Source organism: Convolutriloba macropyga, chromosome 13 (assembly GCF_964194025.1).
Source record: "Convolutriloba macropyga chromosome 13, txConMacr16.3, whole genome shotgun sequence".
Lineage (NCBI taxonomy): Eukaryota > Metazoa > Xenacoelomorpha > Acoela > Convolutidae > Convolutriloba > Convolutriloba macropyga.
Window position 1 is genome coordinate 44,645,466 of NC_134480.1, and position 14,135 is coordinate 44,659,600.

Below are 14,135 nucleotides of genomic sequence, written 5' to 3' on the forward strand. Positions count from 1 at the left end.
CAAAAGTCTTCTTTAATTGATATGTTGAATTGAAATACAATAAAATCAATGCTAATAAATCTGTCACGAAAAACAGACTTTTTTGATTTTTTCCATTTTTGCACGTGCGTTGGAGTTAAGTCGCTGCGTTGAAGAAAGCTAAGCTCGAAGTTGAATTCGTTTAAAATTGGATCAAACTTATTGAAGTAAATTACCTCAAGAGTTCAAGACCGAGCTTCAAAACCCGTTGAGATTGTTCTCGATCACCAACCCAAGGTCGTACCGCCGGTAGCCCCTAGAGATATATGCTATTAGGCGCCAGCAGATTTACTGACATTTCAAAAAAGCAGTCGAGTTCTACAACAGTAAATGCCACAACGGGGGGACACTTCTGAGAACATTTTTTCCTAAAAATTCCTAGGCCAGACATCAAAAAAAGTAGTGGTCGACAACAACACTATCAGAAATCTAGCTATCAAAAAAGGAACCTTCGGTTCGGGAAGAAAAATCGTTTTTACGATTTGCGGACCCGGGATGACATAAATACAGTTTTGAACATAAGAAAAATGAACTACAATTTCAGAAAAAATGTTGTGAACGATAGTGTTCTTGTGCAATTCCAGTCTCAAGATAATGCAAAATCACGAGACATCATTGATGACTCTGAACACATCAGTGATGCACTTAATGGTTTGACGCAAAATTTTCAAGACCTGAGTGTAAAAGAGCAATTCCACCCAACAACAGTAACCATACTTTTCATCCCTGACACTGTCAACGAACTCTATAAGGTGCAAGTTTTAGAGAACTTGGGGAATGAAACCAAAATTAGATGTAGTGATTGCAGCTCATAGAAGTACTCGTGATTCAATGCGAAATCAATTTGGTCCTATTCGAAGCACAAACATAATTTGAACTATCGCAAAAATATAACAAAAGCAGTTTCGGATAATATTGACCTACTCCTCGCATCCTGTGAGCAAAACCAGCTTGATGAGCAAAACCAGCAAAACCAGCTAATTTCATTGAAAACGTTGAACTAACAAAACAGAAAAAAATAAAAAAACTGCCCTGTATACAGACAATAGTAAGTTCACATGTTCCAACATGTCGTTTCGTTCCGGTCAAATTTAGAGTTAAAAGGTCACAACTGCTAACCAGCATCCTGGATGATTGTGCCAAAACTCCAGATGACGAACTAAATTGGCAGAAACTGTGTTCAGCTTCGAAATGCATCCTGCGTGCAAGCATCCGAGGAGGTAAGAAGCATAAACGAAATCAGGATCAGCGACTCTCCGATTGCATTGATCAATTGAATAAGGGTGAATATGCAAACTTTTTGACAGAAGCAAAGTAAAATTCCACAAACAGAATAGAAGAAGAAGCCAGCAGAGCTAACAGTTTATGTTTGCAAGATCAATTTGGTCGCGAAGCAAAAATCCTGTCATCTGAGGGACTTGCGCCTAACAGCAGAGCTACTCTGAAGGCACTAGAAGAACTATATCCCAAAGAAGCTTCTCCAGCCTTGCTCCAACCTGACAATGTTGCATCAAGTGCGTATCAATTTAGCAATAACATAGTTTTTGAACAATTGAAAACTTGCAGCAAGTACACTGCAACTGGTCCTCCCAAGATGCATCCAGAGCATCTATTGCACGCACTAGAATGTACTGCTCCCGACCAATCTGAATTCGATCTTAAATCAACAACAAGGTTTGTAAGTACTGGAAGCCGGGGTATATTCCCTTCATTTGTTTCAAAAAACCTCTGCAGTGCATCGCTCAACGCTCTATCCAAAAAGAAAGGGAGAGTACGCCCAAAAGCTGTCAGTGAAATTCTGAGGCGCCTTATTGTTAAATGTTTAGTGAAAGAAGCAAAATCAGAAGCAATTGAGTGGTTCGATTCCATTCAGCTAGGGGTTGGAGTTAGCGGAGATGCGGAAGCAATCAACCACTCTGCGAAAATCACTTACGAAAAGATCCTCAACGCTGACTCTAAGGAAAGAGTGCTTCAGATTGATTTCCGAAATCCCTTCAATTGGGTTAAGCGTTCACATTTACTGACAGCAGCATGCGATTTCATACCAGGTATTGCAGTTTTTACAAATTTTCGCTACTCTCAGCATGTTCCACTAGTGTATAATAGCGCCAGTCTTCAAAGTAAATCGGGTGTTCAACAAGAAGATCCCCTGCGTCCACTTCTCTATTTGTTGACGTTATGGCCTGTTATAGAAAAAATAGGACACGCGTTACAAATCTTACCCAGCACACTTGGTATTTGGACGATGGTTTCATTGCAGGCTCCGATGATCAAATCCGAACAACAGTCGTTATCTTAGCTAATGGAGGTGCAAAAAGGGGTCTGTAATTGAGGAAAGACGAGTGGGAACTCTGCTTAATTGTAGACCTACCCTAAGTTGATTGAGTGGTTACAGGAATTACAGGCAAGGGTTTTGAAGTACTGGGTACCGCTGTCGCCTCATCAGAATTCGTTTCTTCGTGCGGGCGGAAACGTGTTCAAAAACTTTTGTCGCTCTTGGAGAATTTTATTTATCTGGATGATTTTCAAAGTGCTCTCGGCATACTTAGTTATTGCTTAGGTACAACAAAAACAGTCTACTATCTACGCACTAAGGCGCCTCCAAGAGATCTGATCGATGTTTTAAAAATATTCGATTCCAGCCAACGGGATTCGTTAGATCAAATAATAGGTACAGTCACCTGTGGAAATTCAAGGAATCAGTCAAACCTGCCAATAAGCACTTCTGGCCGCAGAGTGCAACAATCGCAAAAGCAATACAGGGCCGCATTTGTGGGCTCAGTGTTAGCTTCTGATGACTCAGTGTTAGCTTCTGGGATCAGAAAATTATAAACCAGCGTGGAGTTTTTAAAGAACTCTATACATGCCTTGAACCTTTCAACTTGACTTCCTACACACAGAAGAGAATTCAAGAAGCTGTAGATACTGAAAAGTTTTGTGAGCTGTTAAAAAATCAGTCGCCAAACAGGGAGAAAGCAAGACTGCAATCACTTTGTTTGCCTCAATCCGGCGCACGCCTTGCGGCACCTCCAGTTCCTGCCTTAGGTCTCCATCTCAGTCCCAGTGAATTTCAATTTAGTGTCAAGTACAGACTAGGGATTGCAGTTTATGAAGATGAAAGAAAATTCCCTTACAGCAGGTCTGGGACACTTGACGTTTCCGGTAACCACGCAGTCATCTGTCACGGAAGGACGGATGCACTTTCACCGCAAGACAGGATTCGTGACCGTATTGCATGAGCTTGCTGAGCAGCTAACTTGTCCCCAGTCATCAAAAAATGGAACCTTATTGGTGGAAAAAGTTATCGACCTGGCAACATTTTTCTGCCTTCATGGAAATCAGGTCGTCCAGCTGCTCTAGACGTCACCGTAACTTCTCCACTGCAACCAAACATTATAAATTATGCGGCAGAGAAGTCTGGTTACGCGATTGATGCAGCCGAAGAGCAAAAGTATGCACAACACGAAAATAGTTGCTCTGAGCAAGGAAATCTGTTTGTTCCCCTTGCTGTTGAGTCATTGGGCGGTCTGACAGTTACTCTCAAGAAAAAGTTAAAGCGCATAGCTCTGTTTAGCTGAAAGCAGGAATTATCAGTCGATAGGACATGCTATCGCTTTTGACAGATTGGCTCAGTCGTTTTCCGTTGTGATTTTACGAGTATCGGCTACAATGTTGCTTGCACGAGTCCCGTAACCCCGAGTTTTGTAATGCTTTTCGGCAAATTCTATTTTGGGCAATCATTGTGAACTCCAGGAAGAATGGAGTTATTTTAGAGGTGTCACCCAATGGGAGGGGACCTTCGTTTTTGTAAGTATTGTCTCACCCAACGAGCGGAGAGAACGTAAATAATTTTCAAGAGTTCAATGATGATTGAAAAGAGAAGAATTCTGAAATTTAAGGAGAACAAGACTGATGTTATAAAGAGCGATTGCGAAGAATGAAGAATTCTTTAACAAAACAAACACTTCCTTAATTGAACTTTAAATGAGCAAAAACCTCCCAATCAAAGTTTGATAACAATGATTTGTATTAAACTTTACGTATATATTCATATTATTACTCATAAATGCATTTTGTATTTTGTTCATATATGTTAATGCATAATTTTAATAAAATTTAAATTCAAAAAAAATTAAACCAGTCTGCGCAACTGTAAGATTTTTCTCTTTTCTTAATGAAACTTTCGTTTTCTCATGGCAAAAGTTGTTAGAATAATATGACAGAAAATTGATGCTCAAAAAGAATGCTGTGTGTCCTTTATGTATAACTCTCGTACTAACAGGTATTTTGACGAGGTACTGTTGATTGACAGAGAATGCCCCTCCCCTGACTCCCCCGGCAGTTGCCAGATCCCAGCAGCCCTCTATCCTCTGGACATGCCAGCTGCCCTCATTGACATTGGCAGCGTCTGCATCCTGGAACTGGAAGTGACACATGGAGACATAAGTGAAGGTGTGACCGAAGTCCTCGAACTCCATGTAGAACTCGCCATCTAATCAACGCACGCGCAAATGTTAAAGGACGTGTTAAAACTTTAAGATTTTATGGGAAATTTTAAACTTCTAACAGTTTTATACAGAGTCTAAGATTTTACAGCAAATTGTTTTTGTCTAAATTTCTACAACATGAGCTACCATAGGTTTCTTAAGGTTTACTTACCTCTAAAGTTTTAAAAGATGAATTTTTAGAGAGTGTAAATTTAAAAACATGCTTTTAAAGTGTAGGGATCTACGAGGATTGGGTTTTGAAATATTACCGCATTTCATAATCATGTCACAAGAGACAGTTTTGCTGTAGTGAGAATTTTTGATATCTAGAGCGCTGGAAATTCTCTGGCAAGCTCTGGGAAGTTTTTAATTATCAGATCTTTGAGTTAGAATATTTATTTATGGACTTGTCCGCCTTCTTTGCTAAAAATTTGAAGATTGAAGTTCATGTGTAAAATCTATCATTACTACTATAACTAGCTCTGCACACTTTACGGATATGTCATCCTTAAAGCCAAAAAACTGTAAAAAAATCATTTTCAAAATTTTAATTTCAAGAAAATGAAAAAAAAAATTTTAGAAAGTTTCATAGAAAGAACTTTTGGAAAGGTTGCATAAATGTAAAAGGAAGTACACACTCATGCTGAATAAACTTTCATCTAAGACTTTGTTTGCGGTGACATGAATACCGTCATTAGTGACGTGTAGTTTGTTTCTTATGCGTGGGTTCAGTTTGTCCCATTCTGAACTGTCGTCACTCCATCGTCCATTCCACTCTTTCTCACCCCATGGGTTACGGATACGGATCAGTCTGGAAACAAACAAAAATTGGGAAAAATAAAAAGGGCGCTAAGTGGCTTAGAAGCGATACTATATCCTTCGACTAAAACGCAAAAACTATACCCAGATTGGATGAAAAGTCCTACGAAGGTCTGGAGACAAATTTTCGAAATGTACCAAAAATTCAAAATTATTTGATTTCAATTTACAATTACGCATCAAAACATTGTAAACGGTACCGTTTTGAATTAACAATTTGACTAGCCTTTTAGTTTGACCGTTTTCCTCTGGGTCTGGACTGCGTTCCAGCACAACCTCATACAGTCCAGTCACACTATAGGCATGACCCTTAATCAGACCATTGTCACATGTCACTTCGAAACCCTCTTCCTCCCCAGAAGTCGGAATTGAACATCCTACAAACATTCATCAATAAATTGAAACCAAATCTCGGATTGGGTGAACAATAGCAGATTGATCACATCAGAAATTTCAGTTCTCTATAAAGAGCAGGCAACTCAAAATCAAAAAGTCTTAACTGAAATGTAAAACTTTTCATTATTTTTTGTGTGAAAAAATTTTGAGTGAATATAGTATGCCTGCTAAATTGGAAACGGCCCCGCATCGCCCATTTAAGAGGATGAATTCAGCCATATAATTGATGTTACATAACACTGCAAATAAGTGCGTACAATCTTGCAAATTCTGGAACCAGGTGGTTGTTTTTACTGATAGGGATAGGAACCAAAAAAACTCCAGCTGCGCCGAAGATTTAAAACTATTTTCCAAAAATTTATCTAAAAAATGAATACCCTAAAAAGTGCACTGATGGAATTGTAATATTTAAAACTGTGGATAATTCTACTACAATCTTTTTCATTAGTTACCTAAAAGTGATCCTCGATCCAGACAGCTGGTCATCTTTTTGGACTTGACCTCTATCTCTTCTGGGGTGCTGTCTGGTTCCAGTCCCAGTTTCTCAGTGATGCCTCCAGTCAACATAGACAGTCCCTCCTCTATTGAACCAGCCGTGAGAGAACCGTAGCTACCAAAGATCTACAAGAGTATGTTGATCATGAAACCCAGTTTATGTGTCTTTGGCGTTCTGAGATCTAAGATGCTATCACTGATGCTAATGAAATTCCGGCAAAAGTTTCCGTGCATTCTATCGGAGAAACTATCACCAATTTCGTCGAAAGATATTGTTTCAATTGTTTTTATCTAAGTTTTTAAACCTTAATTCCAAAAATTAATCTAAAATGTTATATTTTATGGTAAAGTGGTTATGTTAGTTTGTTATCTCATGGTAAGAATTTTTTTTGTATGAGGTCGGCTTGATGAACTCTATCAGCTTCAATAAAATTCTCGCTCACCATTTTCACCCCTGTTGCCATGATAATACAGACTACAAACTTCAGAGCCAGTTCTCATTTTTCATCAAATGAAATGAAGAAATCATAAAATTTTTGCAAGAATGTTCAAAAAGAAAAAGTCATTGTAAAAAATTATTTTTCACAGATAGTAAATACAAATCTTCCGAATGACTACAAAAAATTATTGCCACCTTAGCGACTGCTTTTTCTAGCAATGCACTCCAAAACTCAGTCCTCTCAGTGCTAGAAGTGTACAATAGTTCACCCCCTCTGCTGGGGAGTCTGTCATCCACCACCACCTCCCTCCACTCCCCATCCACACACAGGTTGAATGCAAAACAGCCGAAGTAATCTTCACTGTTGAATTCTGTGAACTCGTCTTGCAGTTGATCGAGAAGACCTGTTAAACCATTTTTATCCTGACAACAAAAAGGGATCTATTCTGTTCCCCCCGCTTAATGGGAATATACATTTTATGATACCCCGGCTCACGTGCATTATTTTTACATAGTAACGTGCTCTATAACAACACATAATTGGTAACTGTGGGTCATTGAGAGGGGGGGGGGGTGCGAAACAGATGAATAGATCCCAAAAAAGTGAGCCAATTATTTTGTAAGTATTTTGGTAACTGTTAAATTTAAAGTGTTGTTAATTGATGTCGCCTAGTCGCTCTTACTGCTTGCTCTGCTTTTTGTCGTTTTGGTGTTTTTTGAAAAACTTTGTCGTTTTTGTCGATTTGTAACGATATTGTTATTTTTCTAGTAGCCCGTTCTGAGATATGAGATTGCTCTTTTGAGCAATGAAATGAGAATTTATTTTTATTCTTTCAACATAGAGCACTAAAAATTATAGAAACACAATTCAATTTTTTAATTAGGTGGATTTTTAAGAATTTTAAATTAGGTACATTTTTACGGTAGATTTTTAAATAGATTTTTCAGCGAGTTAATTTTATCATAAATTATCACGTTTTATTTGATATCATATCGAAACTTAACAGAAAAATCAAAATTTTTTTTGAAAAGCTGTGATATTTTCTAAAACTCGGTTTTGGGGGAATATTTTCTGGAACTAAAAAGGTGAATTCGGTTTTCTTCAACTCTCGCATGCATTACTTACTCGTTGACGAGTCTCTGATTGCATGATGGTTTTCCACATCAAAAGCAGTTTGTCAAACTTTAACCGATTGCTCTTGAGGCGCTCGCACAAGCAGCATTGTTGCTGAATCACGAACTATGGCTAGAGAAACTGATCACGCTGGCCAAGCAAAAAAAATCACTGTTAATTCTTGCATCCGAAAATAACAACCCATCATTTCAACAAATAGGTTGGGGGAAAAACTAGTCTTTGCGTTGGCTGTCACTATTCGGTCGTGAATTTGGTCTGAAGATGTCCTCCATTAACTATGGTATTCAGTAGTTTGTATTCACTATAGTATTCAGGTCACGAAATTTACCCAGGGCGTCAAATTTACAGATGGGGAACAAATATTCTTTGTCAGTATTTATACCAGAACTTCAATAGCATTTTAGACTGATTCAAGTTCTATCCTGATAGAGATTAAGACCCATGGAAGAGATTTTTGGTGCAAGTGAAAAAGCGCCCTAGTGAGCAGGTCACTGATATAGAAATCTCCCTCAGAGACCTTTAATTTTTGTCAAATTTTCAAACTTCTTGCACTCTACTGATTTCTGTGTTTACTGTTAAGGGATGAATTTTCCAAGTTCCATGGAAATTAGTATAAACCTGATACGCCGAGGCTTATGTTTTTAAAAAATAATAATTGAAAATTGCTAAGGGCAGAAAATTGCTCCTGTTGTTTTAATCAAACCAGACATGTGTAAGGGCAGAAAAGCTTCATTCCATGCACCCTCAAAGATGGTCGGCCATTTTCCTTAACTGCTTCTCTTTGTCTATTGTCAAATTTTCGCAGAATTTAAAGTAATCGCCACTATACTTAATCAAAAAGCAATTCTAGTGACATAATTGACTCCTGTGATTAAAAAGTATGACAAAAACCTTTTTCCTGTTTTCCTCAAAAGTGTCGAAACTACAAAAACATTGTCCTTTTTTGCATCTTAATAATTATTTGTCACATATCTTACCTTCCTTTGTGGTCAAACACGCTACTGATGCCACCAGCCAGCAATCACCCAACTCACCCTGGACCAAATCAAACTTGCTGGCACCATCCACAAACATCCGGGCATCGGTACCCTCCATATTATGGTACTTCTCCAACAACTCAGGCGGTCGAAGCCACTCGACATCGTAATCCTGGTTGGGGGTGGATCCGAAGCAAGAGTAATAGGAGGCATCGAAAACTGGGTCCTCGAAAAGGCGTCCGGATCCCTGGTATTCCTGTTTGAGTTCATGGTAAGACAGCTCGACTGGCTTCATCAGCTTGTTAGCTGCATGTTCGGTTAGGGCAACTATGGAGTACGCCATTCCTCTGGAAAATTTTAAAAGATTTGTCATGATTTATTGAGCATTAACTTCTCTGCCCACCCGGCTGAAATGCTGGCCCTATATTTTTTTCAACCGCTTACCTCCTTCTTTACTCTATTTTGTAACTTTATATCAACTTTGCTGTATTAAAAAAACATTTTTAGCTTTCTGAGGTTACAAACCTAATAAAGGTTTGGGCTGACTAGTTTTTGCGAAAAAATCTTGATGAGGAATATAATCTGAAAATGTATTTCAAAAAAGGTTCTTTCGCTTCATTTGGTTTTATTGGGTTTGTAGAATTGGGTTCTCTTTCTTGGAAATTAGTTGAAAATGTGAACTGATTTACCATATTCTTTCGGAGATTAATTTATGAAAACTTTTACACAAATATTACAATTTTGAGATCAATTCAGATTATGGATGATCTCAAAGATCAGATTATGGATCAGATCCTATACCGAATGGGATTAAAGTTGTAAATTGATGTCTTACCTTTTGGCTCCAGTTACACAATCGATTAACTGGCTAATACAACTCATAGAATCTCTTTTTCTCTCTCTCCTCTCTCTATTACGCTCTATTGAATCCAAATTAATCAGATATAAACTTAAGTTCACTTTTACTAAAAACTATGCTCAAATCAAACACATTTTTCATAAAAACAACCAGTAGAGTTAAAGCCTTAAAGTTTGCAGCTTAAAATGTGAAAGATAAACAGTTTTTTCTACGTTTTGTAAAATGCAGAACTGCAAACTGATTTTTATGACTACAGAATAAACCACGTAGTATGTACAATAATTCGATTTTCGTGATTCTTTGAGATCAAACAATATTAATAACACGGCGCGGCGTTTTATATTTAACACACCTCATATGTAATATGCGCCCATAAAGAGATATTAAGCATGATTTTTGATCTTATTCGGGTCAAATTATGACAGGCAAATGACCCAAGTTAAAGTCCCAGGCCATCTTTGATCAGACCGTATGGTCAAAACACCTCCAAACGCACACTTACAGATCATGTGCTCGAATTACATATCCCAAGAAAATCTTGAGCGAACAAAAGTCTAGACAGGGGTCTGGTACTTGTCTGATCACCGATCTCTTTGATCTGGGACGGTCTCATGAGAAGTAATTTTCATCCGAGATGGCTTGAACATATATAATTCAGGTCTAAGACCTCAGCCTGGGGAGTGGTGATTTGCAAATTTGAACCGTCAAGCCTGGAAATATTTTTGTTCTAATTTTTAGCTACAATCTTGGTGAATTTTTTTGCCAAAAGATTGTATTTTTAAACCTTAATTACAAATTGAAGGTCATTGTCGCTTCATCGAAGCCTCTCGTTTTTTATAAGAAATCAGTACAACCGTGTTTTAAAATTTCAAGTCCTCATTCACACTCTGGTTGGAAGTAATATTTCAACCTTGAGGATTGTAACAATCAAAAACAAAAGTGATAAATCAAGAAAGAGGCTCATCAGAATTCATCCGTTTCAATGGCAATTTAACGGTTTGATTAGAACATGACAGATTCTGTATCTTTTCCTTTTCAGCTCCAATGGCGGAAACAAAAACAAAGACTATTACAAGTTCATCACAAGGGAGCTTCCTTGTTAAAAAGTCAACTCAGGAGATATGAACTAAATCATAAATAAAAGCAGAGACGCTGATCCTTTTTGTAGCAACTATAGACAATAAACAATTCTTTTGACAAAATTGAAAACGTTCTGAGAAAAATTTGCGAAATGCCAGTGCTGAAAAAGTATATAGCGAGCTTCTCAATTGTGCATTTTTTTAATGGATAAATGCCTCTGCACCTCACTGAAGAGCTACTCCAAGTTGATTTTGTTCAAAGTTCCCTTGCGTCTCACTTTTGAACTCTGTGACTAAACTTTTTGCTATGTGTCTGTGCAATACTTTCATAGCAGTAATGAGAAGGACCCCGCTTATAATTTTCTTCGGAGCTGTTGAAGAGCATTAATTAACGGTTTATAGTGGTAATAGCCAAATTTTACTAAATATTTCAATTGAAGCTTCATGCTTTTCACTTAGCTTTGATTTCTTTTTCAACATTTTCATCAAATTTGGACAATTGTGTTTCTTTGGGCCTCGAGAATTTGTCTCAAAAATGAGAAAATTCATCACTTTTTTCTAAAAACAAAAATTTTCCTTGCTCTTGGTTTTAATGTGAAGTTGCTTTTTTTATTACTTTTACATTTCAGCTTTGAAAAAGTAACAATTGTTCGTTGATTCTCGTCCGTCTTTTCCGTGCTCTCCCCTAATCCCAATAACCACAGCTCAAATGGTAATCTAGAGATGTCTGACACATTTCGTTTACTGGCTTCAGCATGTAGCTCATGTTTTTGGTCATGGACAACTTTTGTTTTCAATCAGTTTTAGTGAACTTCCCAGGTTTTGGTCCAGACCCAAATTGAGCTATGATTAGACCCAATCGAGCGCACACCCCTGTGTTCCCAGACCAAAATTACAGGGTCTGGAAAGCGGTTCGAGCGCAAAATTGTCTGGACCATGGTCTGATTTCGGTCTGATCAGAGGTCAATTCGGTCTGGAAGGTCTGATCATAGTCTCTTTAGTCTGGACCATGGTCTGGGTTCGGTCTGATCAGAGGTCAATTCGGTCTGGAAGGTCTGATCATAGTCTCTTTAGTCTGGACCATGGTCTGGATTCGGTCTGATCAGAGGTCAATTCGGTCTGGCAGGTCTGATCATAGTCTCTTTAGTCTGGACCATGGTCTGGGTTCGGTCTGATCAGAGGTCAATTCGGTCTGGCAGGTCTGATCATAGTCTCTTTAGTCTGGATCATGGTCTGGGTTCGGTCTCATCAGAGGACGTTTCGAGCGCACTTGAGTCTGATCAGAGGTCGTTTCGAGCGCACTTGAATCTGATCAGAGGTCGTTTCGAGCGCACTTGAGTCTGATCAGAGGCCGTTTCGAGCGCACTTGAGTCTGATCAGAGGCCGTTTTGAGTGCACTTAAGTCTGATCAGAGGCAGTTTCGAGCGCACTTGAGTCTGATCAGAGGACGTTTCGAGCGCATTTGAGTCTGATCAGAGGCCGTTTCGAGCGCACTTGAGTCTGATCAGAGGCCGTTTCGAGCGCACTTGAGTCTGATCAGAGGCCGTTTCGAGTGCACTTAAGTCTGATCAGAGGCAGTTTCGAGCGCACTTGAGTCTGATCAGAGGACGTTTCGAGCGCATTTGAGTCTGATCAGAGGCCGTTTCGAGCGCACTTGAGTCTGATCAGAGGCCGTTTCGAGTGCACTTAAGTCTGATCAGAGGCAGTTTCGAGCGCACTTGAGTCTGATCAGAGGACGTTTCGAGCGCATTTGAATCTGATCAGAGGTCGTTTCGAGCGCACTTGAGTCTGATCAGAGGCCGTTTCGAGCGCACTTAAGTCTGATCAGAGGCAGTTTCGAGCGCACTTGAGTCTGGTCAGAGGACGTTTCGAGCGCACTTGAGTCTGATCAGAGGACGATTCGAGCGCACTTGCTGGAGATTTTGATGAAGTCTTTTTTGTTTTTAATTCCATCAGTTGTCAAATTAGTGGTTCTTCTGATGGATGTTATCTAGTTCGTACCATTCAATGATCACATATTTGTTGCTTTAAATTTTTGTTAGTTGTTTTATACCCTTTGATGCCACTTTTTGATTCAACATCTTTTTGATTTCTTCTCTCTTTCTGATTGTGTTTTGTTACCACGTGTTTCATCGATCTTTCCACCAAAATTATGTTTGTTTGGTTTGGAAACTATAAAGACGCATATTTTGAACTCTTGATTAATTTGCTGTTCTTGTGTGATGTTTTTTGTTGATACGCTTACTGTAGGAAAAAATTTTCAAAGATATTTAACATTCTTATTCTCTCTTTTTGTTCGCGTATAGTGTTTGTAAGACTTATTGATTATCAAAAGCTGTTTTCGGTCAAAAAATTTTGATGGTTAGGTTATTATATGAATCGTTTTTTGTGCTGTAATTGAGGTCGTGTCCAGTTATGTAGTAATCTTTTTTGACATTGACAGGGAGTAAAACTGAAGTATATAAAATTTAATCGCAATGCTGCTGAAAACTCGCGTCTAAAGTGAGTTTTATCCAGAAAACTGTTAACCTCAGTCTACAGCTCTGCTGAGAAGCAGATTAGGCAACCCGGGACAACTCCGAATGGTTATCTTGTAAGATTTTACAAGATTCTGACAGAATCTTACAAGATAAACATTCTTCTTACAAGAATCTTAAAAGATAGCCATTCACCTTACAAGATCTTACAAGATTTATATTTTTTGTAAGAATCTTGTAAGATCTTACAAGATAAACAATTTTTGTAAGAATCTTGTATGATCTTACAAGATAAAAAACTTTTGTGAGAATCTTGTAAGATCTTACAAGATAAACAATTTTTGTAAGAACCTTGTAAGATCTTACAAGATAAACAATTTTTGTAAGAATCTTGTAAGATCTTACAAGATAAACAATTTTGTAAGAATCTTGTAAGATCTTACGAGATAAACAATTTTTGTAAAAATCTTGTAAGATCTTACAAGATAAACAATTTTTGTAAGAATCTTGTAAGATCTTACAAGATAAACAATTTTTGTAAGAATCTTGTAAGATCTTACGAGATAAACAATTTTTGTAAGAATCTTGTAAGATCTTACAAGATAAACAATTTTTGTAAGAATCTTGTAAGATCTTACACGATAAACAATTTTTGTAAGAATTTTGTAAGATCTTACAAGATAAACAATTTTTGTAAGAATCTTGTAAGATCTTACAAGATAAACAATTATTGTAAGAATTCTGTAAGATCTTACACGATAAACAATTTTTGTAAGAATTTTGTAAGATCTTACAAGATAAACAATTTTTGTAAGAATCTTGTAAGATCTTACGAGATAAACAATTTTTGTAAGAATCTTGTAAGATCTTACAAGATAAACAATTTTTGTAAGAATCTTGTAAGATCTTACACGATAAACAATTTTTGTAAGAATCTTGTAAGATCTTACCAGA

General features: G+C 37.7%; 1 protein-coding gene across 1 annotated transcript in view; it reads right to left on the reverse strand.

Moving 5' to 3' along the window:
• LOC142352125 (calpain-1 catalytic subunit-like) overlaps positions 1 to 9,823 on the reverse strand; it is a 74,750-nt gene extending 64,927 nt beyond the window's left edge. Inside the window, exons 1-7 of the mRNA XM_075404497.1 lie at positions 9,602 to 9,823; positions 8,767 to 9,113; positions 6,850 to 7,058; positions 6,173 to 6,341; positions 5,551 to 5,701; positions 5,195 to 5,316; positions 4,299 to 4,510 (exon numbers count right to left, since the gene is read on the reverse strand). Of these exons, the coding sequence (XP_075260612.1) occupies positions 4,299 to 4,510; positions 5,195 to 5,316; positions 5,551 to 5,701; positions 6,173 to 6,341; positions 6,850 to 7,058; positions 8,767 to 9,113; positions 9,602 to 9,648 (1,257 nt within the window). The 5' untranslated portion in view covers positions 9,649 to 9,823. The remainder of the gene's footprint in view (positions 1 to 4,298; positions 4,511 to 5,194; positions 5,317 to 5,550; positions 5,702 to 6,172; positions 6,342 to 6,849; positions 7,059 to 8,766; positions 9,114 to 9,601) is intronic.
• Positions 9,824 to 14,135: the final 4,312 nt, after the last annotated feature.